Below are 26000 nucleotides of genomic sequence, written 5' to 3'. Positions count from 1 at the left end.
AGGGAACTCTTAAGGCGTCAGCATACCAAGACATTTTGGACAATTTCATGCTCCCAACTTTGTGGGAACAGTTTGGGGATAGCCCCTTCCTGTTCTAACATGAGTGTGCACCAGTGCACAAAGCAAGGTCCATAAAGACATGGATGAGAGAGTTTGGGGTGGAGGAACTTGACTGGCCTGACCTCATCCCAAAAGAACACCTTTGGGATGAATTAGAATGGAGACTGCGAGCCAGGCCTTCTCTTTCGACATCATTGCCTGACCTCACAAATGCACTTCTGGAAGAATGGTCAAACATTCCCATAAACACACTCCCAAACCTTGTGGACAGCCTTCCCAGAAGAGTTGAAGCTGTTATAGCAAAGGGTGGGCCAACTCAATATTGAACCCTATGGACTAAGACTGGGATGTCATTAAAGTTCATGTGCGTGTAAAGGAAGGTGTCCCAATACTTTTGGCAATATAGTGTATATACAGTTTATATGCAGTAAGTATGTTAGGTAAGTAAGAATTTTAAACGCTTGCTTGCAGTGTTTCTCTTTATCATAAACACTTTTTTTGTTAACTTTCAATGTTTCTGACAAATCTGACAAATCAAGTTTCCCTAGCACAGCCTCTTGCCATAGCCCTGTGTAGGAACGTCCACACAAGGGAGGCTTTAACAGGTAATAACTTGAAATATGTAAATGTAGTTAAATGCCATATAATGTTATAAGAATATTGTTTTTGAAATTAATGGTCTTTTTAACACCTCCAGATACAGGCATAGTCTGGACCAGTGAGTTTGTATTTCAGACACTGTCCACGAAAGCCCCATTCATAAATGAAGGTTGAGCAGATTTTGTACATGTCTGGGGGATCTTACTATGGATCCAGAATCAAGCTTGTTTCTCCATTAACCGGTATACAAACATGTAAGGCAACACCATAAAATTTGTTTAGAAAATTATTTACCTTTTTCATATCTTGTTCCAGTGGTGGGAAAACTTCACTGAAATTTCTGTCCCAGGCAAGCTTACTTTCTTTGTCATCACATTTTAGTTTAGTGAAAGGCTTCCTTACTCCCAGTATGTTAGGACTTCTCCAACCATCTAACTGGATGTTGTTTCCTACAGCAGTACGCAGAGAGTTACAATGGTACAATATTGTGCTGTACTTAATGTTCTAATTTTTACCTAAATCATGGTCTACGCACAAACAGCAGTAGATTCCGTAACCAAACTAAATGTGACCATTTTACTGGTTTACAAAAAATAGCATATGCTTGTGATACATCTCGGTTCCATGTATACACCTGCAAAGTAGATATTTTATATTAAAAATGAGTAATTATTAAAATGTTGGTGCTGGTACTTTACAGAATGGTATATTCTAGTGTCAATGTTAAACTGCAGAGGCCAGATACTTGGTGAAATTATAGTCAGACAGGCACTTGAGCAAAAGGAAGTCACTGCCTGACTCAGGTATGGGGACAACAACCAGCCTCCATTAGCTGAGCAGTAAAACAGAACTGATCTTGTATTTCTAATTTTGCAACCAAATTGGGATAACGTCTGCTTTATATTTGTTATGTGTTCCCATTCACATAGCATTACTTTAAAAAAGGTATTCAAAATTGCTGCTTACCTTTTTACTTGCTTTTTACTCACTTAGAATCTTATTTAACTCTTTCCTTCTATGTAATGTTAAAGAAAAGGGTGGGAAATAATGTTTTCCATAATTAACCCTGTCTGAACTATGTTATCAGCTCTCCATTATCAATTGTAAAATAAATGTGCAGAACTGTCTGTCCTAACAAAGGGTAAAGATCTCAATGATTTGTGGTACACTTGGTGGTACACCTTGGGGGTTATTTACTAAACTTGAAGAGTACAACATGTGGTGCAACTCTGCATAGAAACCAATCAGCTTCCTAGTTTTAATGCCGAAGCTTAATTGTACAAGCTGAAGTTAGAAGCTGATTGGCTGCCATGCACAGCTGCACCAGATTCTGAGTGCACCAGTTTTAGTAAATCTACCCCTGTATATTAATGCACAAAACAAACTCCCTCACGTTGTCCCTTACATTGCCATCTATTCTAAGCAATAGAAGTGGCCTATAGAGTTCTATGTATAAACCTTCACAAAAGAAACAACTAGCCCATCTCATTCTTATCTTACATCATCGCAGGATACTGGGGAATTTATAAAGCGTTTGATTCGCTTTCTTGGGAGTATTTGACATATACGCTGTCTAGATGGGGGTTTGGTGATGCATTTCTGGCTTGGATCTCAGCTTTATATTCGTCTCCCTCGACCTCTGCTAAATATGCAGGGTTTTTTTCCTCATCTTTCCCTATTTTCAGGGGCACGAGATTATACTCATAGATTACAGATATCCCGTTATGGGTACTCTTGGAATCACACAACTGTGCTCCGCTTTCCTTAACTACATTGCTTTTGCTCCCGCCTAAGTTGCGCCCTCCGGATTTGAGTCCTATCATGCTTCACAGTTTATGAACCTGGGATTCTGTTAAATATTCGGGTAATTTGATATCATTGTTTCTACCTCTTTTGCCGATTACGCATAACCCTTTATTTCCACCAGGCCTAGAACATCCCCCTTCTTTCTCTTGGTGGACCTCCCATGGCTTTGTTATTGTACATGATTTTCTGAGCGCTCATACGTTTCCATCGTGGGAGTCTCTTTGAAAATCAAGGGGGGTCCCGCCACGGGAATATTATTGGTATTTGCAATTGCGCCACTGGGTCCTATCCCTGCATTGTATCTCTACATATCCTTACCGCAAAACGCCCATTGAACACTTCTGTCAGCATTCCCCAGGGTCCCCTGGTCTTATTTCTGTAATTTACGCCTCTCTTAACAGTAGGTCCTCCTCACCACCCCTGTCTTATGCATCTCAATAGGAGCGAGATCTGGGTTTCTCGATTGCAGTCGAAGATTGGCACAGGGCCTGGGGGATGGTGGCAAAATGTTCATTCAATACAGTCACTCTTGAGGCAGCCTACAAAGTTCTCCTGCGGTGGTACTGGGTCCCAGCCCGGACTGCTCACTTTAATCCAACTCCTTCAAGGCCCACTGCGTCCGACTATTCTCCCCAACCCCCCTGAAGATTGCTGTGATATACCGGCCTCCTGGATCCATATCCCACTTCCTGGATGACTTTTCCTCCTGGCTACCCTTCTTCCTCTCTTCTGAGCTACCCACCATCATCCTTGGGGATTTCAACATCCCTGTCAACCTCGACAACCCGGCCACATCCCATCTCCTCCACTTAACCTCCTCCTTTGCACAGTGCATACAATCCACCACCCACTCCGATGGTAATATCCTTGATCTTGTCTTCTCCAACCTCTGCGCTCCCCACAACCTCACTAACACCCCCTTCCCTCTCTCTGACCACAGCCTGATTACCTTCTCTATCTCCTCATCCTCCAATGCCTACCCCTCCAAATGTCACACTACTACCAGCCGTAACCTCCGCAACCTTAACCCTGCCCTGCTCCACTCTGCAGCTGATCAACTCCACGACAGCATCCTCCCCCTGTCCTGCCCCGACTTGGCTATGACTGCCTACAACAACGCGCTGTCAACAGCCCTTGACTCACTAGCGCCTTTAACCACACGCAACATCAGACCCCGACCGCTCCAGCCCTGGCAGAATGATCACACCAAAACCCTCAAACGACACAGTCGTGCCCTGGAGTGACTATGGCGCAAAACCAAATGCCAACAAGCCTTCATCCGCTACAAATCTGCCTTCCACACCTACACCTCCTCCCTCCACGCAGCCAAACAAGCCTACTTCCTGACCCTCATCAAGGCCCTCTCCTCCAATCCTCGCCGACTCTTCTCCACCTTCAACTCTCTACTCTCACCACCCCCACCCCGCCCAGCACCTCACTCACCGCCCTTGAGATTGCCAATCACTTCAAAAACAAGATTGACACAATTCGCAAGGACATCGCCGCAACTCACACGCCCTCTCAACCCGTCCCCTCTCACGCAGCTACCCCCTCATCCCCCCTCTCCCTCGACATAACCCGCAGGGACTTCGTCGCTGCTCAAAATCCCTCCAACCCCGTTCCCCCTCACTCAGCTACCCCCTCATCACCCCTCTCCCACGGCCCCACCACTGCTCTGACCTCCACTTCCACCCCACCCTACATTCCTCATACTGAAGCCCCCCCAACACTCCGCACCTTTGACCTTACTACTATCGAGGAAGTCTCCAAGATCCTCTCTGATGCCCGCCTCACCACCTGCCCCCTCGACCCTATCCCCTCACAACTCCTACGACCTCCCTCCCCCTCCATCCTACACTCCCTCACCCACATCTTTAATCTCTCCCTCTCCTCCGGCACTTTCCCCTCCCCTCTGAAGCATGCACACATCACCCCCATACTTAAAAAGCCCTCCCTGGACCCCAATGACCCGAACAACCTCAGACCCATCTCCCTGCTCCCATTTACATCTAAACTCCTCGAGCGCCTAGTCTACACCCGCCTATGCTCTCACCTCAACGACAACAACCTCCTCGATCCCCTACAGTCTGGCTTACGTCCCCTACACTCCACTGAAACTGCCATACTCAAACTCTCCAACGACCTGCTAACCGCCAAAGCTAATGGCCACTATTCAGTGCTCCTACTCCTTGACCTCTCTGAGGCCTTCGACACAGTCGTCGACCACCCCCTCCTCCTCAAAAAACTACACTCCCTTGGCCTCAGAGATTCTGCTCTCTCCTGGCTCTCATCCTACCTGTCACAACGCTCTTTCAGCGTTACCTATAATGCTACCACCTCCCCCTCACTCCCCCTCTCTGTTGGGGTCCCTGAAGGCTCTGTCCTCGGGCCCCTTCTCTTCTCCATCTACACCTCCTCCCTTGGCCAACTCATACACTCTCATGGCTTCAACTACCACCTATATGCCAACGACACACAAATCTATATCTCAACCCCCCACCTCACCACCTCAGTCTCCACCCGAATCACACACCTACTGAGCGACATATCAGACTGGATGTCACTCCACTTCCTTAAACTGAACCTCTCCAAAACCGAGTTTCTTGTCTTCCCCCCAGCCCGGACACCACCCCCCATTGACTTCTCCATCACATTCAACAACACCACCATCAAACCCGCCCCGCAGGCCAGAGTATTTGGTGTCATTCTGGACTCCAACCTATTCTTCCAGCCCCAAGTTCAATCTTTAACAAGCTTGTGCAGACTCCACCTCCGCAACATCGCCAAAATACGCACGTTCCTAACCCCAGAAACCACTAAACAGCTCATCCACTCCCTCATCATATCACGACTCGATTACTGCAACTCCCTCCTTACAGGCCTGCCTCGCCGCTGGCTATCCCCGCTTCAGTCAATCCTGAATACGGCTGCCAGACTCATTCACCTTTCCAAACGCTCCATTTCCGCCACCCCCCTCTGCCAATCCCTCCACTGGCTTCCGATTGCGCAACGGATCAAATTCAAAATCCTAACACTGACGTACAAAGCCGTCCACCATACTGCCCCGAACTACATCACTGACCTAATATCCAAGTACCATCCAGCATGCACACTCCGCTCCTCACAAGACCTCCTTCTCTCTAGTTCCCTGGTCTACTCCTTCCCATGCCCGCCTCCAGGACTTCTCCAGGGTGTCACCCATCCTCTGGAACTCCCTGCCTCAACCCATCAGATTATCACCTACTCTCCTCTACTTTAGGCACACCCTGAAAACCCACCACTTCAGGGAAGCCTACCCCACCCCCTGCAAACTTGCCAACCTCCTCCACTCTTCCTACCACCCCATCCCCCACAGCTATCTCCTCCTGTGCCACCATCCCCTCCCTCCTAGATTGTAAGCTCGAAAGAGCAGGGCCCTCGATCCCCTCATGTTTTGCATTGTATTGTTGTTGTTCTGTCCCCCTTTGTAATGTACAGCGCTGAGCGAACTATTGGCGCTTTATAAATATTGTATAATAATAATAATAACTGGCGGAGACAGGTGTTTCCGGAACTGTGGTCTACATGGGGACGTCTTGCACATTTGGTGGTCGTGCCCGCAATTGATAGTCTTCTGGTCTAGGGTTTTTGGTTTGCTGCAAATGCTATTTCATATTACGGTCCGTAGGGATGCAGGGGTGGCCCTCCTGCATTGCCCAATTTTGGGTTTGTCTAGGTCTCAGCAGAAATTGGCATCCTACCTATTTATTTCAGCCAAACGTGCTAGAGCTCAAGCTTGGAGAACCCCTTCGGTTGTCTTCCAGGGGGTGAAGACCCAGATGAATGCTATGTTGATCAATGAACAGATGTCTAGCATTCTTCAAGATTCTCATCTGAGATTCCTTAAGGTTTGGGAACCTTGGATACGTTATTCCTTGCCATCCCTGCCTCCTACTAGTTATGGCCTCTTATAGTCGTTGCCTGGGCTAGCCCTGGATCTGTGATTCTTCTAGTTTTCCTTTCCTCCATGTTTTCTTTCTGATTCTTTCTTTTTTTTTCTTTCTCTATGTTTTTATATTTTCTTTTTCCTTCCTTCTAACCTTTTTTTTTCTCTTCTTTCTCCGGTAATATGATGGATTGCTGCTGCTATTATTTGGTTTGGCTTTTTGCCGTCCCTCCTTGATGTCATTGGACATTCCGTTTTTTTGGCTTATACAAGTCAGCAGGATGTATCTGTTTATGTGTTATTTTTCTGCTCTGCCCCTGCGTGGACGTATCTTGAGCTTGTTGTATTCTTAAAACAAAACTTTCTTAATAAAAATATTGAAACCGAAAAAAAAAAAAAACTAGAAAAATAATAAATATTCAAAAAACATATTTTAAGTATGCTACATATTTACATATTACACTGTGTGAATGGGAACACATAACAAACATAGCAGGGGTGTCTTGAACTTTACAGCAATGGTGGAACCACATGTTAAAATAAAAAATGTTGGCAGGTAGAGTTTCTTGGTAGAAAAAACATTGTATGTGTCTTCTGTCAAAAACCTCCTTTACCTGTCTGCCAACAAATGTTTTCTTTGCATACACTGCCTGTGATGCATGCCCAGAGTACATCGCTGGCCACACAATGGCTGAACAAAGGAGCATTAAACACCCTCTAATGGGAGAGATGCTAAAAGTATACCAGCACATCAACAATAAATGTGTGCACAAATATTAATAAACGTTGCATTAGAGTTTGGCTGTTATACTAACCCATTAACTTTAATACTTTCTGACTCATTGATTCAGACCAAGTATGCAGACCAGGAAAGGTGGAGAAAAGTTGCAAGTAGTCCTTACCGGTCTACTTGTTCCAGGTTAGTGATTCAGATTATTAAAACATGAGGCAACTAGCTTTATCAGGAAAACTCATCAATGGTAGCCTGTGTGACAATGATTAAGTATAGCAGGAAGAGTAGCTGTATAGTAGAAAGTGCACATATTTCTGGCACACAATCAGATTTCAGTTTACAGAAATCATGTCAGTAAATATGAATTCTCATTGGAGGTTATTTGTTATTGCACCTTACACATTATTTTTGTCTTCTGCATTGATTAATCAGGTTAATGTTTTTAATTTTGTAGAGAAGTCATTCTCAGCCAGGGTTCCATGGAAACCTGTGGTTACTCCAAAGTTTGCTAGGGGTTCCTTGAGATGTGGCTGATTGACTTCCCATCTGATGGTGCCTACATAGATTGAGGGCCATTGCCACTTGAGAGAGCCAGTGGCATTACACCGATGATCTTTTAAAATGTCTGTAAGGGAGATGTCATGACCACCACTATAGGGGGGTATTCTTCCTGCTGACTACCAATGTAAGGGGCATTCTTCCAAATGATCTTTGATAAATTTGTTTTGCCAGGGGTTTCCTTAGTTCTGAAAATTATTTTCAAGGATTTCTCTACAGTAAAACGTTTGAGAAAGGCTGGTGTAGAGTAAGGTTTAACAAGCAATAGGATTAATTCAGAAGCCTAAAAAACTGAGCAGTGTCTTTATCAGAAATCTTCCAGCTTGCTACACCATTTTTAAATGTCCTGGGTAGATCTACATGTACTTGCAGTTGTTGGGTCCTCTGTTACCACAGAAGAAATATTTACTTGTGTATGGCAAACTTTACAGAAATTTTTAAAGAATATGTAAGGTTATAGAAGGCTATGATTGTGCATGTAAATGGTGTTAGAATCATCTTGAACAAAACTACAGCAAAAACTACAGAGTATAAATGAAGCAGCCAGCATTTGTGGACTGTAACAGGGTCTCATATTTATTTCTATTGTTCAGTTGCAATCTATCAGGGTGTGTTAAAGAAGACAAACTGATAAGAAACCAACCTTTGTAGCCAAACTTTTCATAGTTAATGCCAATTTCTGGGATCATGGAGAGGTCAGATTGGTTTCCACTTTGTACAAACATACTATGCGGCCGGTTCCTCCTCACAGGAAAATGCTTCTTAGTCTCCTGGTACGGGCTGAGCAAAATATTCGCTGCTCCACAGGAGCAGTGCTGTCCAAAGTACTCCTACACCAAGAAGAGAGGAGGCATGTGAGCTGTTACATCTCAGTCCTTCCAGTCAGGGTTATGATATCATGCTCACATTGCTAGCATTCCTAATATAAGCCCCTTCTAATGGAATTCCTGGATCTTCTACATCACCAATTTCTTTATTCTCTTCTGGGAAAGCAGGCAGTCTTGATTGATGATTTGACAGTGTATACGTTAACATACATTTATGAAGCTGAGGTATGTTTATGTGGAAGGTTATCTGGATTTTAGCAATCTGCTCTTTACCTCCTGCCAGTAGTCTAAGCAATTCATGAGATAAATAATAGTTATGCACATTCTATGTTTTCCATAAGGCAGATACATAGAAAGGTTGGAGGTGTAAGGGGGCAAGTGCCTTTCAAGCCACAGGTGTAACCGCCCCCCAGGGTCACTGCTAATTAGTTAAAAAGGTTTCCTGCTTCGCTGAACAGACACCCCTGCCCATTGTGTAAGACCAACTACCTGGCCTACTGCTGGTGAAACAGAAAAATATGGCATTCTTCCAATGCTGCTACTGAGCCACTGAAGGATGGAGTATGCAAATGCTTTCAATTTCTGAAGTTATAGAACTCATTACTACCTACCACTTTGTTCTTACTCATAATAAACTATTGCTGTAAACATACAGTTATTGAACTCACATTGGCTTACAGGTTCACTGCAGCTAGGCCTACACTGAGCACAGAGCAAAAATATATCATTATCTCCTAGTCTTTCACCTTTTGAACAATCCTTGAAAACCCTCCCCTTCATTGAGGCCTACTCTGCTCCCAACCAACAACTTTACTTTTTTTCTCCATCAGCTCATCCCTGACATTTATGACCTTTTGAATCTCCTGACTGTCTCTCTTAGATTGTAAGCTCCAATAAGCAGGACCCTCTGATTCCTACTGTTTTAAATTGTATTGTAACTGTACTGTTTGCCCTTATGTTGTAAAGAGCTACTTGAACTGTTGGTGCTATATAAATCCTGTATTATAATAATAATAATAATAATTATTATTATTATTATTTAGCATATGCTTTTCCATTCCCTAAGGGGCTTACTGTTATTGTAAAGGCAAAAATGACTAAAAGTGTTGCTTATCTTGAACCAAAACTGAAAATATGTTACATAGTCCTTAAATGACATGTAGTGATAGCTGTTGTTATGCAATCTGCCACTAAAAAAGTACTTGTGTAAGAAAGCTCAGATCAATTAGGGGACAACTGGAGTTAAGGGGGACATTTGCCCCATAATATATGTCCCCATAATATATATGGCCAGTCCTAATAATATATGTTGAGTAGGAGATGACATACCATTCAGACGTCACAAATGCTACTATATAGCTGCCTTCTCCCCATTTAAGCTTGTGATCACAAGACTTGACACAAAGAAGTTTTCTTGTGTGTAGGTAATCTGAAATCTCTGCTAATCTTCTCATACAGATATTTTGCTTTGTGGCAGGTTCCCTTTAATTATTGCTAAACAAATATTCTTAATTTGCTCTGTAAGTAATTAATAAGCGAATAATGAAACACAATAGGACAGTGCATGGAACATCATGACACCAAATGTCGTAATTAGCTTTCTTAGTGAATTTATTAGTATTCATGGTTCTCTTACCTCTTTCATCTGTTTCATTCTATCTTCCTTTTGTAACACAAATATTTGCTTTTGCAGCTTTAAATTATGCTCTTGAAGCTGGCCAATTTTTTCTATAAGCTGGCAGATATGTTCCAAGTATCCAAGGCCTGATCCGAGTGCCTTTGAGGCACCCTGGTTTACCTTTAAAAAAGTAAGATTTTATTTAATTCTAAAAAAACAAATTATAATTGACCACTTATTTGCTCAGAGTTTTTGCAATAAAGTACTTTAATATTGTTATCGATGTTCAAACTCAGCAAAGTGCCAAATTAGTATTGACCTTAAGTTATGTTTTTTATAATAATAGAACCTATTTGGTGAGCAGTAGATATTAAAATGTATCAAAAGTGAGCATTTATGTATTTTCACACTTGGATACATATATTTATCATTGCATTTTACTAGCCCAAAATATATTGCAGGTAAGCTTAGTATTTTATGGGTGTCATGGTGGAGTACAGGTTAGCATTGCTGTCTCTAAGTGAACTACCCATTCTTATATCATTAGTGCCAGCTGGTAAGACATTCCATGGTATACCCACCAGCTAATGGAATTTCCACTTAAAACACAAAGAATCCATTGTGAATAAGCCCCCCAGAATGCACACATTACAGAAAAAACAGCTTGGGGTGAACTGATCCTTTGAATTTTTCTTTTTACCAAATGTTTTATGTAAAAGCAATAGAGGACATAATTCTTGAATTATCAGAAGCGAATCTATTTTTACTCTTTGTTAAAAAAAAATCCTTTAGCACACTACTGAAAATGACAGAGGTCTTACTGAAAGTTAAAGGGAAGGGATCACAGCATTTAACCAGATAAAACGTGTTACAAGGTTACATCAACAAACGATGTGTAATGATGCATGGCACAGCCAACCTAATGATAGAGTGCTGGGAACAGGCAAGGTTCACCTTTGTGCTGAAGGGTCAAACGCACTACTTGTTGTCACCTTTGACCTATGTGCTGTTACACACTGCAATCTCCAGCTAGGAGGATATTCCTAGGGAATGCCTAGCCAATTTATCTGTAGTCTAAGTCCATCATTTCTATGGAAATGTTCCCAGCAATAGAGATAACCTAGGATGTGGGTAACTGGTTTATCCTACTTTAAGTGGATCTGTCAGTAGGAATTAACTTTGCCAGTCAGTAGATGCATTAAAACAGACCAAGATCACAAATGCGTGTGTCATAAAATATTGAGATGTAGAAAAGGAGACATACGTTCTGAATGGCATCTCTTATGAATTACAAACAACCCCCCAAACTTTGTCTTTGTGCAGGCTATGTACAGCAAAGTGATGATGCCACTGCTACCTTTATATGGTGGTAACCAATTTTGCAAAGACATTTTTTCCTCCCAAAGTGGATCCTTTTGCAGCAATTCAGGAATATATTTAAATGAAGCTTTTTGTGCCTGGAGTAAGGAGTGAAAGTGTATTGAAACCCAAGAATAATAGTGTAATACACAGGTGTCAAAATGGTGGCCCTCCAGCTGTTGCTAAACTACAAGTCCCATGAGGCATTGCAAGATTGACAGTTACAAGCATGACTCTCAAAGGCAGAGGCATGATGGGACTTGTAGTTTTGCAACAGCTGGAGGGTCACCAGTTTGACACCCCTCGTGTAATATGTTGGCGCTTACCAAACCTTAGATATGGTGGTTGTATTAGTTTTCTCTTTCAGGCCTTTTCCCCTTATCTTCACCTGGTGATCCTGCTAGTAACACACTTCCTGTCCAAAGGTGACAACACTGACTCACTGTACTATACTCTACGATATTTATGAAGGAGCTGCATTGTCAATCTAGGACAGGAAGCGTGTTAGGACTACAGAACACTCCTCCTCTTTTTTATAGCATAGGGAAAGGTGTTTTTGTAGCCCACAAAGACCAAAGGAGCAATCAAATTATTATTAGTGCAGCAGAAGCATAGAACACTTGGAGGTATCAACTCAGGATTTTCTCTCAGAATTAACAAGTATTTTTTGCACTTAGTGATCAGATAGAATAAAACACTTAATGGTATATTTAACAGAAAAAGGAAAAAAACAGATAAAATTCACTACTAGAGTTTACATACACATTAACTCAGTGATTTATTCTCATGTTAACAAAGTGCTACTGGCCATATGCAGGGGGTCTGTGACTCAAAGTGCTCCAGTTTCAACATCTGCCCACCTCGGGAAATTTGTACGTGCAATTTTAAATGATGCTTTTAAACAAAAAACTATTACGGCACCATCGCAATGTACTATGTTTTTATTGTTCTTATGGAGCATACGGCATTTCTGTGGAACTCTACAGCCTACATCAGAAATTACACAGCTTTTTGTCTACTAGTTCTTTCCTTGCTGCCAATGTCATCACTTTATAAAAATAACCGGGCTGATTTGTGGAAACAAGCTTTGCTCATTCTCTTTACACTCTTCATCTCCTTCTACAAAAGCAGGAAGTGAACTCAAAGCTTTCCCATAACAAGCACAGTATTAGGGAAATGCCAAACCAATGACTTTCCGTTCTGTCCATTATGAGTGGACCAGGGAGAAGATCAAATGTTCAGCAACAATATCACCCAGGGCACCCGATGACTGCACAGGATTTACAGAAATTCTTCACCTGGGTGAAGTTACACAAGTTCCGTTCTGGATTAATCAGAATGTATAAAATAATGTTCTAAATTTGTTTTGAGCACAATGGAAGTATTTTCTTCCATAATTGGCAAGTTTTAGACAACAGCTCATCTGCTTTGTCTTTCACAGAGCTTACAGAGGTCACCCTATTATGGTGTTTATGTGTCTAAATAGGACATGTAATGACAGGTGCACTTCATGTTGATGCTGTTGATTTATTGATGTAGTGTGGCTTCGGTCAGGTGTATATATATATATATATATATATATATATATACACTGTACAGCCCACAGCACTGAAATCAGGCAGCAAGCTTTGGGTGGCAGCAATATGGGAAAAGAACTAAGAACAGTTTTATTGTTTTTACCTTGTTAGATCTAATATTATATTGTTTTACAGCTTTCAGCATAAGAGTAGAAATCCTTCTAAATGTGGAATAATTATTCAGCAGGTCCCCATACAATACAGCACTTAGATGTCTGGATTCTGCTCAAGCAGTGCTGCAGCTCCCATCAGGCATCATCTTTCTATGGAAGGCCAACACTGCAACCACCTTGTGAATTGATTAGTTCTAGTGCATTGTGAACTTTATAGGAATGAATGCTAAGCAGACCCGTGTTTTGAATAGCCCTATTCAACCAATATCATTAGCGTAAACCAGAATTATATTCCATTATCCCATAGTGCTTTATTTAAAGCTCAACTCCGGGCGTAGAGATTTTAGTAAGTTCTGAAGTGCAAACAAATGTTACTTCTGCTCAGGTGCAATACATGGTGGGATCACTGCACTGCATTTTAAAATCAATACGTTTCTTTTTTCCGGATAGTACAACTCCTGCTAGATTATCAGCCCACTCTAGCTATGAAAGCTGCGGGTCTGACAGACTTCAGTAATAGTGCCCTTTTTCTACCCTCCTCTCCCTTTGGCCATTCACAGAGCACCATGGGGTTGATTTACAAATGGAAAATAAGCTATTCACTTTGCAAGGGAATATTCTCCAGAGCTTAGTGAATGCGATGAAGTTTTACTTTGCAAAGAATACCTAATCACATGCAAAGGAAAACAAATCTCCAAATTTGACCAATATGTATCCACTTGGATTGATATAAGGACTAAATGCTGCCGAAGTCTATTGCAATGTTGCTGACAAATATCAAATACACTGGATTTGTGTACTATCCTTCTGAGTGGCTACCCTACTCCCTTCCCTATCCTTGCTTATCCTCTTCTGCTCTATCTGTCTACATATCTATTCACTGCTCTGTGTCTCTTTTCCATTCAGCTCCCACTAGACCCTAGTACACAGGATATTTGAATATGTATCCCCATTACTCCAATTAACTGATCAACCTCATAACTCCCACAGTGATCAACATATAGTATGGGTTCCCTCCGGACCCCGCATATCCTATTAACTTGGTTCTTGAAGTCTTTTCTCAGTTATCGGGCATACATTTGACAGGCCAATTCCTGTACTGATGATTAATAACCTTTTACTATTTACTATTTTAAAAAAAGAAAACGTACCAAAAGCTTTGATATGTGTTGTAGAACATTACATCAGTTATCGATCCAATTAATTTTATCCCTTTCCGGTTTACTATCTAATGTAAAGGCAGATAGAATGGTTGATAAAACCCAGTATTCCTAGTTCTCCAGCTCTGAAGGTACCACATTCTGTAAAGCTTAAGCATCAGTGTACAAACCTGCTAATGTACTTTATCTACTGTCTGGTATAAAATTCATGTTTCATATAATCATTGACTGGTAACATTATATGGGCATCAATTCATTGCCAAAATAAAAGATTGTAGAGGTACTACAAGCCACTATCCTTAGGCCATATTCAAGTTATCATAGAAATTATTCACTTCAAATGTGACCAGTTGGACAATAGATACACTTGGTAAATGTACAGAAGATCTTGCAGACTATTGTGGAACCCTTGAGTTGAACAAGAAGTATATTAACTTGGATGTTCTATTCTTATAGTCCAGTGTAGCCCAGTAGATCCCAGCACATGCATATTCGTAGGGTACATGTGTGTATGTGTATTAAGTGCAAGAGAATAAAATGATTAGTTACCTTTTAATTTCCTTGTGTTTGATTATCGTCCTGTATCTATGGGCATTTAAGCCAACTAAACCATTAGTATGCTTCTCTCAGCACTTCATGTTCTCAGAAACAACATACACACATATAAGGTGAACATATAAACTCAACACAAACTCAACACAAGGTGAATATACTGTATAAACTCCAAAGCTAAACCCTGGACTCCAGTTTGCTTTGCATTGTGTTTCTTAATATCATCCCTGCCCACCGCAGTTATAATACATGGCTTCACAGGTCACTAGCTTGTCTAAACAGTGTTATATTAGCCTCAACATGCCTGATTTCCACAGGGAATGAAGCTTTTATATTGTTGCTGCTACTGTTATCTCTTTGTGAGGACATGCAGCTGGCAGCACAGCTGTATGTTTTGCTCCAGGCCAATAAATAAGGGATCCTTTTGATGTGAATGGACGGATGTCATAATCATCTAGACATGAGGAATGGGTTAGGAACTTTACAAAGTGTCAATTTACTTCTTTTCAGTCTGCCTGACAGTGACATCCTCTCAGCTATATTAAACATTAAGTTAGCAAAGCCATTACATCGCTCATTCTCTGCCAGGTATCTCTGTGTTCCATCCTATGCTTATCTAAGCAGAAAATATGATAGAATTGGGAGGTTAGGCCTCCACACTATTTCTTTGTTGCTGTAGAGCTGAAGCAGCAACATTTATAATCTATGGTACAGTGATGTGTATCATCTACTCTGGACATAACAAGATACTGACATAGATATACTGCACATACCCCAGTGAAGGCATAATATACAGACAGAGAATTACTTGCAATACTGTACTGTGCAGTGCTTTTTACCAAGCACTATTGTGGCAGCACCCAAATATTGTAGATTTCCTCTTAAACTTTAACATTTCTATCAGCATCTGTTTGAAAACCAAATTATCAGCTCAATTTCCCCCTCTTATTTCCTATGTAACAATGTGTTCCAGTCTGTAGCTGGTATTCTTATCTGTAGCCGAAGATAATTTATCTAGCAAGGCCATGTTCTGAATTGCTTAGAAAGCCTTTTGAATGTACAGAAAGTGAAAGAGGAAATATATGTATTGCGATGTAATTGCTGATATGTATACTCTGTGAGATGTTTTTCAAGCCACTTAGCTTGCTGGCATGAGCCCTTGCTGGGTCACTCAGCACTGATTAATACAAAGTTTATTTTCATCATGTTCGTGTCCGGAGTTTTACCTGGTATTCCCAATGTTACTACTACACTATGCTCAGCATGGCCTGCAGAACTTACACTGACCTATATTTTCTTAAAAGTATGGCTATTACAGGTCATCTTCATAGGCACTGATAAGCCATGTTATTTCAGGGTCTGATCATATGTATATTATTTGTGATCCAGTGCCCTTCCTAGCCAATAATATGAGTTCCTCTTATGGCTGATAACACACGGGTGTTTTTCTTCCATCAATTACCCCCTGTTTTGTCGCTACAAAAATAATACTATTTTCCTATAGGATCACTAGAAGTGAACATTTTAAAGCGATTTGCTGCTGTTAATGATCAGCAAAATCATTATCAACAATCACTCTTAAAGCTTTTCTATGAAGTGTTGCAGTAATTGATATGCTTAGCTACAAATTGGTGAAGGAAGAGCAATTTGTAGGAGAGCACAACCAAATGCTGTAGCAATTCTGCAGCAACTCTGGTGATTTATTTTCTGTTAACCAGTGATATCAGTGATTTGTAGAAGCGATTCATTTCTGTGAAAAAAAAATGCCTGTGTGTCGTCAGTCACAACCATTTAGAGCCTGTCTACCAGGCAGAACAATGTACAAAAATTCCATGCAGTCTAAATGTATGAAGAGACTATATGGTCATTATGATATACATAGTCAATTAAAAACTATACTATACTATATAGAAATGAGGGTATTCCTACATTAAAGCTGAACTCTGATCAGCTACAAAGAAATTACATTATGGTGGCCCCGTAGATTCATGAATAAATGATCATTTAGTCTAGAGAGACCAGTGATCCTTGTAAGCTGTTTCTCTTCTGACAGTCATGTGGTCACCCCTCCTGATATCATCATATACAGTGCAGGATCAGAGGCCACCGTTGACCCCACATTGTATGGGATGGTGTGGAGGGTTCACGCACATTCCAGGGCTGGAACAAGGAAGATTACAGGAGCTCTGAATTTTATTTATTTTTCTTCTCCATTACACCTCTAGACAAAACGAATAGTAATTCAGGAATATATTGGGTTACACACCCTAATTACTTTTTTTATAGCCATCTGGTGATCAGTTTTAAAACACATTGAAGGCCAACTCCTGCCAGGCTTTTACTTTAGCCTGGGACCCCATTGGAGAGATTTCCCCTCATTTACTGCTAGGGCAGGAAGTTATGGGAAGCTTTTCTTTAGTGGGCAGACAGACTACAACAAAACATTTTTTGTTAGTAAAATGGTGAAGGGTTAGAACCTGCTGCAGGTTGTGTCTTCCTATGCCAGTGACATCTGTTTCCCTCATTTCTTGTCCAGCTGTCATATATATCTATAGGACTTTTCAAAGATTGTAGTTACTCCTTAAGAACAAACACTATCCTATAGGATACAGACTCTTCATCCTTTGTGTCTATGTAGACAGGATATCCTCTGACTGTCATGAAGCCTGTTTTGGGAACATTTCCTCTTATCACAGTATACCCCCTAATCCTTAGCATCACCATGACATAAAAGGATCCCCTTTCCAGGTGTAATATAGTTCAAATGCATACCTGTAGTTGTGGTTATTATATTCCTGTAATACCATCTATGTAGATTTGTGTTTATGGTTTGGAAACAGCCATGCACCCAGAGCTGACTTTAAGAACCTATGGTACACATTGCAATGCAGGATTCTTCATTCAAGATTGGATTAACCCCTATTTATGCTAGCTAGGCTAAAACTGGCCATACACTGATCAACTTCTATCTGGTTTGTTTAGTGGGTGACCCTCCCACCCAATATCCTTCAACTGAAAGATGAAAGGAGCCAGGGAAAAAATTGTTTGCTGAACAGCACCTGCATCCAATCAGATGCATCCACTGTTTGGGTATTTTGACAGCTGGCGGGTCTGCTGTCAAAACACAATATCCACAGTGGGAGATTCATATGCTACACAGAGTGGATAGAGAAATCAGTTAGTGTGTGGCCAGCTCAGGTTTTCTCAACACATATGTTATCCATGATACACCCTTTGCTGTAGATCCCTAATTAACTGTAGGTTTTGGTGTTCATAGCAGACTTTGTAGTTAAAAAGACAGTTGACAGAGTGCCAGATTCTTCACTCCCCTGTTGACTTTTCTTTAACAGGCTTGGCAAGTTGTATGGAATTTGCACTGTGGTCTTTTCTAGGTATTATATTTTTCAGCATCGTTGAACCATGAAGTAAAAAGACAGCCAATACAGAATTTTAAACAATATAAATTACCTGAATGCCTCAACTTAAATGGAATTGTTTGTCATTTTTCTAGAATCTATTTATGAAAATGTCAGGTGCTTTCCATCTTGAAATGTTTCTTAGTATCCAAAAACTCCTGCGCTAAGTGTACAGTACAACATAAAAAATGTGCACATGTACTACAAGATATAACGAAATAACGTTGCAAAATAAATAAATAAATAAATATATGTATACTATATTGCCAAAAGTATTGGGCCAGCCCTCCAACTCATTGGATTCAGGTGTTCCAATCATCTCCATGGCCACAGGTGTATAAAGTCAAGCACCTAGGCATGCAGACTGCTTCTACAAACATTTGTGAAAGAATGGGTCGCTATCAGGAGCTCAGTGAATTCAAATATGAATTACCGTGAATGGTTGCTACCTAAGCAATAAGTCCATCTGTGACATTTCCTTGCTACTAAATATTCCACGGGCAACTGTTAGTGGTATCATAACAAAGTGGAAGCAACTGGAAACAACAGCAACCCAGCCATGAAGTGGTAGGCCATGTAAAATGACAGAACGAGGTCTGCGCATGCTGAAGTGCACAGTTTGCAGAAGTCGCCAACTGTCTGCAGAGTCAATAATTAACCATTAGCCGCCCGGTCAATGGCCGTTTGGCGGCTTCAGATGTGCTCCTCCATTCCGGGTGCACGCCATTTGGCGTGCTCCCGCACATGCGCCGTTTGCGCTAGTGCAGAGCGGCGCAGCAGTGCGATCTGTCGGCGGCCGTGCACCTCGGACACGGCCGATGACAGATCCGAGTACCGGCTCCCGTTGCTGGTACCATGTGACCTGCTGTGACCAATCACAGCAGGTCACATGACAGTTGTATACATGGATGGCTTCATTCATGATGCCATCCATTGTATACTAGTGCCTAGCTGTGAATGGTCACAGCTAATCACATGCACATGTCATGTGATTAGCTGTGACCAAATCACAGCTAAGCACAAAAAAAAAAAAAAAAAAAAAAAGCTGAATGAATCGATTTCATTCAGGTAAATGCTTGCTTATAGCAAAGTAATTCTTTGCTATAAGCAAATTGTGTAAAAAAAAAAATACTGATCACTTCCCCAAAGTAGTACAATGTTACTATGGTAACATTGTACTATTTTGGTCATAGTCAAATATGAAAAAAAATCTTTAAAAAAATAAATAAATAAAAATAATTTTTTTCATACTGTCACCAGTCAGTGTCCCTGTTCACCGCCATGCCAGTTATATGATGACGCTGTACTGCACTGGTGACAGTATGTAAAAAAAAAAATAGTGAAAATAATTTTTTTCATTTTTTCATTTTCGGAAAAATTATGACAAAAAAATACAACTTTAAAAAACTCGCCATGCCTCTTATGAAGTACGCCGGACTGTCTACTCTGCAAAAAGGGGTCATTTGGGGATATCTGTACTATTCTGACATTCTTGGACCTCAAGAAATTAGATTGGCCGTCAGTACTTCAGGATTGATCAATATTCAGATCTATACCATAGTTTGTGAACTCTATAACTTTCCTACAAACTAAAAAATACATCCTAATTTGGGTTATTTTCACCAAAGACATGTAGCAGAATACATCTCGGCCTAAATTTATGAAGAACAATTATTTATTTGTAAACTTTTATAACAGAAACAAAGAAAAATGTGGGTTTTTTTCAAACTTTTTGGTCTTTTTTTGTTAATTTAGCAAAAAATAAAAACCCCAGCGGTGATTAAATACCACCAAAAGAAAGCTCTAGTTGTGTGAAGAAAATGATAAAATTTTAGTTTGGGTACAGTGTTGTATGACCGCGCAATTGTCATTCAAAGTGTGAGAGCGCTGAAACCTGAAAAATGGCCTGGGCAGGAAAGTGTAAAATTGCACGGTATTGAAACGGTTAAAGACCTCCAAACTTTGTGTGGCCTTCAGATTAGCACAGCATTGCATAGAGAGCTTCATAGAATGGATTTCCATGCCCGAGCAGCTGCATCCAAGCCTTTCATCACCAAGTGCAATGCAAAGCGTTGGATGCAATGGTGTAAAATATGCTGCCACTGAACTCTAGAGCAGTGGAGACTTGTTCTCTGGAGTGACAAATCATGCTTCTCTGTCTGGGAATCCGATGGACATGTCTGGGTTTGGCGGTTGCCAGGAGAACGGTACTTGACTGACTGCATTGTGCCAAGTGTAAAGTTTGGTGGAGGGGGGATTATGGTGTGGGGTTGCTTTTCAGGGGTTGGGTTTGGCCCCTTAGTTCCAGTGAAGGGAATTCTTAAGGTGTCAGCATACCAAGACATTTTGGACACTTTCATGCTCCCAACTTTGTGGGAACAGTTTGGAGATGGCTCCTTCATGTTTCAAAATAACTGCGCACCAGTGCACAGAGCAAGGTCCATAAAGATATGGATGATCGAGTTTGGGGTGGAGGAACTTGACTGGTCTGCACAGAGTCCTGACCTCAACCTTATAGAACACCTTTGGGATGAATTAGAGCGGAGACTGTGAGCCAGGTCTTCTTGTCCGACACCAGTGCCTGACTTCATAAATGCACTCTTCTGGAAGAATGGTTAAACATTCCCATAGACACCCTCCTAAACCTTGTGGACAGCCTTCCCAGAAGAGTTGAAGCTGTTATAACTGCAAAGGGTGGGCCATCTCAATACTGAACCCTACGGACTAAGACTGGGATGCCATTAAAGTTCATGTGTGTGTAAAGGCAGGCGTCCCAAAACTTTTGGCAATATAGTGTATATATATATATATATATATATATATATATATATATATATTCCACACAAAAAGAGATAATGTCAAAAAATAACAATGTATCCACTCCTATTCAGACCAAAAAATTGTCCAGAAATGGACAGAGAAAGAAAAGGAGCTTATGTAGAGACAAGGAGAAAGGCAAAATTGAATGTATAAGAAGCAATAAGGAACAAACAGGCAAAAATAAAACGGTTAATGTATTGCTGGTACATTTCATCACAATAGGGACTTTTTCAAGAGTTAGTCTATCTCTTAAAAAAGACAGTAAAAAACCAAAACCTATCGAGAATACAATGTTGGTTTTATTTTTGCTTGTTTGTTGCTTATTGCTCAATAATTAACTTTTATACATTTACATTTACCAGTTATCCTTGTCTCTACACAAGCTCCTTTTTCAGCATCTGCCTTCCAAAGAACGGCTGCACAGTTATCTACAGTATTTGGTATGTATATGTGCACATTTTTGATGTTGGATTATACACTTAAAGTGTTACTAAACCCACAACAGTAAAATCAGTCTGTATATGCAGTAAAGCATGCTTGGTATACTCACTATGGAACCTAAGGGGTTAATCCTCTGCATTGTGTAAAAAGGCTGTTTGATTCTGTTTTCTCTGATTCTCCCCTTGTTCTACTGTCCCAATCCATCTTCTGATAGCACAGAGCTCTAGGAGTCACTCTGCACATGCTCAGTTTAGTGTATATTGCTAGAGATTTTTTTTTTCTTTGGGAGGGTGCGTGTGATCAGCACAGGGCCAATCAGCACTGTCCAGACAGAGGGTCAGGGGTTATGTAACCTTATAGGACAGTTAGAGCAGAATGAAAACTCCTCTTAAAACTTTAACCAGTGCTTGGCCAGACACTGATAGAAGTCACAATACTGCTTTACGTTTACTGCTTATTAGAAAAGCATGTTTACCAATGTATTGTAAGTAGCCAGTGGGCATAAAATGCACCATTGACTGCAAAAGTTTAATTTGCTGTCATTTTGCTGAAGTTCAGACTCTGTATTATCTACTCTTTGTTCCACATACAATTCTATCTGCACCTGTTTTAGTAATGTATCTAAATTTTGTTTCCCTTAACTAAGAAACATGATGTAACAATGATGAATTTACCACAAATTCCCCTTGGTTCGTGTAAAACCCCAATTCCCCATGGAAGGCACAAAGCATTGTTTAAGCTGAATTTCTTTCCATAACATCCTAGTAGTCAGGAATGAAAGGCACTGCTGGGAACAACATCACAGCAGGATTATCCCCTTCTTGTTCCTGGCTTCCTCTAAGATGAAATTCAGGATATGCTCAAAGACCTGATGTTCCTACAGCCTGAGCACTGGATCATCTGCTCAAATAAAGATGAGGTCACAGTGGATAATAAATTCAACGTGGTAGGCTTCAGCCTGAATCTTTTCTGTTTATTTCACATAAGTGTGAAAAAAGTGAATGGGTCTTGTATTATTCCATGGATGATGACTTTTACCCAGTTTTGCACTAATAAAGATTTCCTAAGTGGTTATGGTTATGCAGAAAAGTGCTGATTTTTCTACATTCTTTAAGGTGTCAAACTGGTGGTCCTCCAGCTGTTGCCATACTACAAGTCCCATGAGGCATTGCAAGATTGACAGTTACAAGCATGACTCCCAAAGGTAGAGGCATGATGGGACTTGTAGTTTTGCAACAGCTGGAGGGCCGCCAGTTTGACACCCCTGGCTTAAATATGTGGTCAATGTATGGTCATCTTAAAAAGGTATCCACTCTACATTGTATTAATTTATACTGTTGGACATCATCTCCTCTTTTAACCACTTCCTGTCCAGACACTTTTACCCCTTCCTGTCCAGGGCAATTTTCAGCTTTCAGCGCTATCACAATTTGAATGGCAATTGCACGGTCATGCAATACTGTACCCATATGAATTTTTTACCATTTTTTGAGACAGATAACGCTTTATTTTGGTGGTATTTATTCACCGCTGGGATTTTTATTTTTTTTACTATGTAAATGAAAAAGTCCACAAATTTTGAAAAAAAGTGTTTTTTTTATAAAATTTTGCAAATAAATAATATTTAATCATAAATCTTGGCCAAAATTTATTCCGTTATTTTTTTACTAAAAAAAAAATCCAAATTAGTTTATAACCAAAAATTATAATTTTTAAACATTTTTTTTTATTTTTTTATATTATTATTATTATTTTATTTTTTTTACATACTGTCACCCTAGTAGTACAGTGTCACCATGGTGACACTGTACTACTTGTGGGGGGTGATGAAGATTTTTTTTTTTACACTGATTGCTTTTACACCCATATAGGATGTAAAAGCAATCATTTCTCTTTCTCTCTGTCTGCATTGTTGCAGTCATTGAGAAGTACTGAGTGAGCTGTGATTGGTCACAGCTTGTCACATGGTACAAGGCTGTTGTGAATAGCCTTGTACCATGTGACCTCTGTGATCATTCACAGATTTCACACGTAGTAAGCAATGATGTCACAAGCGACATCTTGCTTACTACTTTGCATGTGATCACTGATTGGCCAATCAGTGATCACATGATCAGGACCTCGTACAGAGGTCCCTTCCGACGATCGGTGTTTCACTGTGTCCGGAGGACACAGTGGGCACCGGATCGCGGTGCTGCGCGCTCCCAGGGAGCGCGCACAGCTAGAAAAGGTGGGATCCGTTTATGAACGGCAACCCGCCCCTGGACTGCCACCTCCCTGCCGTTTATAAACAGCAGGCGGACGGCAAGTGGTTAATAGCAATTTACAGTCTGATAACCCTTACAGTGTAGTACACACTGCAGATAATACGGGAGGCAAACACCTGCTTGTGTATTGGGGCTTTGGCCATAATAATAAAAGACCTGTGGCTAGCACAAGTTACAAGCATGACTCCCAAAGGCAGAGGCATGATGGGACTTGTAGTTTCACAAAAGCTGGAGGGCCGTCAGTTTGACACCACTTCTTTAAGACATTGATAATGACAATTAAGCTTTTACTCATACATAGGCTTAAACTAAAAGTCAGGCAACCCTTTTGTTTTCCATAAGATTTGACATAGCTACACATAGCACAATAAAACCTTCCTAAGGTGCACTGTACCCCCCTTTGTTGTGGGGAGGGGGGACAATCAAACCCGGGCACGGTTCCATTCAACCATGCCCAGTGTGAGTACACCCTTAAAACAGAAGGTATTCACATGTCTAATTCCATCACATATCCCAAAAACATGATTATTCCTTATTTCAGGACAGTGGGTGGAGTCATGAAAATGATTCCTTAATGCCTCTGAATATTCAGAACAGCTGGTGTATAGTGCAGATCTAGCCTAATATTATAGAGACATTCATTCCAAACCTAGCTCTGTAATATTAGACTATATTTCACTATACACAAGTGATTCTGGATATGCGTCTTCTGATGGGAATTATTTGCATGGCTTCACCCACTGTCCTGATATGAGGAATAATCTTCTTATTTTTGGGATATGTGATGGAGACATGTATATACCTTTAGTCTTAGGGAGGCTTTAGACTAGGTTTACACTGTTTCAGGTTTGTGGTCCTCGTTTTCTTTTCCCATAGAAAAAAAGGAGTCTGCAACAGTTTTCAAAATGCAACGGCATGGAAATCACATGGTGCTTTTGCACCATACGATTTCCCCGTGGTTCCCGCACCCACAAATGAGCTGCAGGTTTAGATGCATGGAGGTGCCATTAAGAATGAATGGCAGTCTTGCGCATCTCTACAGAGTAGCACATTTTGCTGCGGTTGCGGGAACAGCTGCGATTCCCGCACCCGCAACAGTGTGAATCTAGCCTTAGTGTGGTACAAACTGATTAGATGGAGGGCTTTTTGATTCCTTTAGTCTCCTATATGGTTATACTGTCTCATATACTGTCTAAAACTGGCAGAATTTGGTGCAGCTGTGCATAGTAGCCACCAGCTTCTAACCTAACCGTGTTCGATTAAGCTTCGACAATAAAACCTGGAAGCTAACCTCCAGTATGTTCGTCTTGTCTAAGGCAAGAAATAAATAGTAAGCAGGGGTGGACTGACCATTTGGAAACTCGGGCGCTGCCCGAGGGCCCGGGGTCAATAGGGGGCCCCATGAGATGCCCCTGGTACCTTTTTCATAGGCTTTTTTGAGTTTGGGCAAGGACACAGGGGCCCCATGATCCCCTATTGTCCATTGTTCAGAAGTGTCCCGTGTACATGGAGCCTTAGGCTACAGTATTTATTCAGCCCCTCTAAACAACAACAAAAGGTCTGTACGTGAACATGGTGTAAAGTGATTCAAGCTTATTTAATAATGAATTGCTATATGTTTACATTGGTAAAATTCTGAAAAACTCAAACCAAGAATTCTTGATCTCATTCTATAAAGTATTGTCATTGTTTAAAATGAGATTTTGTGGTCTACCTAGTCTATCTTTAAACATAATATGTTCATTCAAGTTTAATATAATTCTGCAATATATTTTTTCCCTTTCATGTTGTTGGAATAACAATGTGCTTGCTATTTCCTACACAGGAAATGATGGGGTTTGAGAGAATATGAGTTCCACGAAAAGATATAAAAATAAAAACTTAGTGTTGAGTAAGTCAGTGCTGTCCATGCCTTTGTGTCTAGATAACCAGCTGGTAACCCCAGGCACAGTTCCACCATCTGCATTTTAAAGGATGAGTAATTAAACCTCGGGAAAACTGTTATATGATATTTCAGACAGCCACTTAAAGCTGACGTTTACAGAAGTGTGGGATTGTAAAAAAGAAATGGGGGTCCAGTGTTAGCTCACCTTACAGATGTTCTGTAAAGGTGAACTTACACTATAAAGAAGAACTTCATTAAAACCAGCAACAGTTGAGACAATGAG

General features: G+C 40.8%; 1 protein-coding gene across 1 annotated transcript in view; it reads right to left on the bottom strand.

Moving 5' to 3' along the window:
- The window catches only part of LOC149442373 (uncharacterized), a 66740-nt gene that overhangs the window by 15487 nt on the left and 25253 nt on the right, over positions 1-26000 (bottom strand). Inside the window, exons 3-5 of the mRNA XM_089656216.1 lie at positions 10146-10307; positions 8326-8512; positions 955-1109 (exon numbers count right to left, since the gene is read on the bottom strand). Of these exons, the coding sequence (XP_089512342.1) occupies positions 955-1109; positions 8326-8512; positions 10146-10307 (504 nt within the window). The remainder of the gene's footprint in view (positions 1-954; positions 1110-8325; positions 8513-10145; positions 10308-26000) is intronic.

Source organism: Staurois parvus, unplaced genomic scaffold (assembly GCF_062004578.1).
Source record: "Staurois parvus isolate SC_StPar_1 unplaced genomic scaffold, SC_StPar_1.0 ptg000894l, whole genome shotgun sequence".
Classification (NCBI taxonomy): domain Eukaryota; kingdom Metazoa; phylum Chordata; class Amphibia; order Anura; family Ranidae; genus Staurois; species Staurois parvus.
Note: the sequence above shows the minus strand (reverse complement) of the source record. Positions and strands in the feature narration are given on the sequence as shown.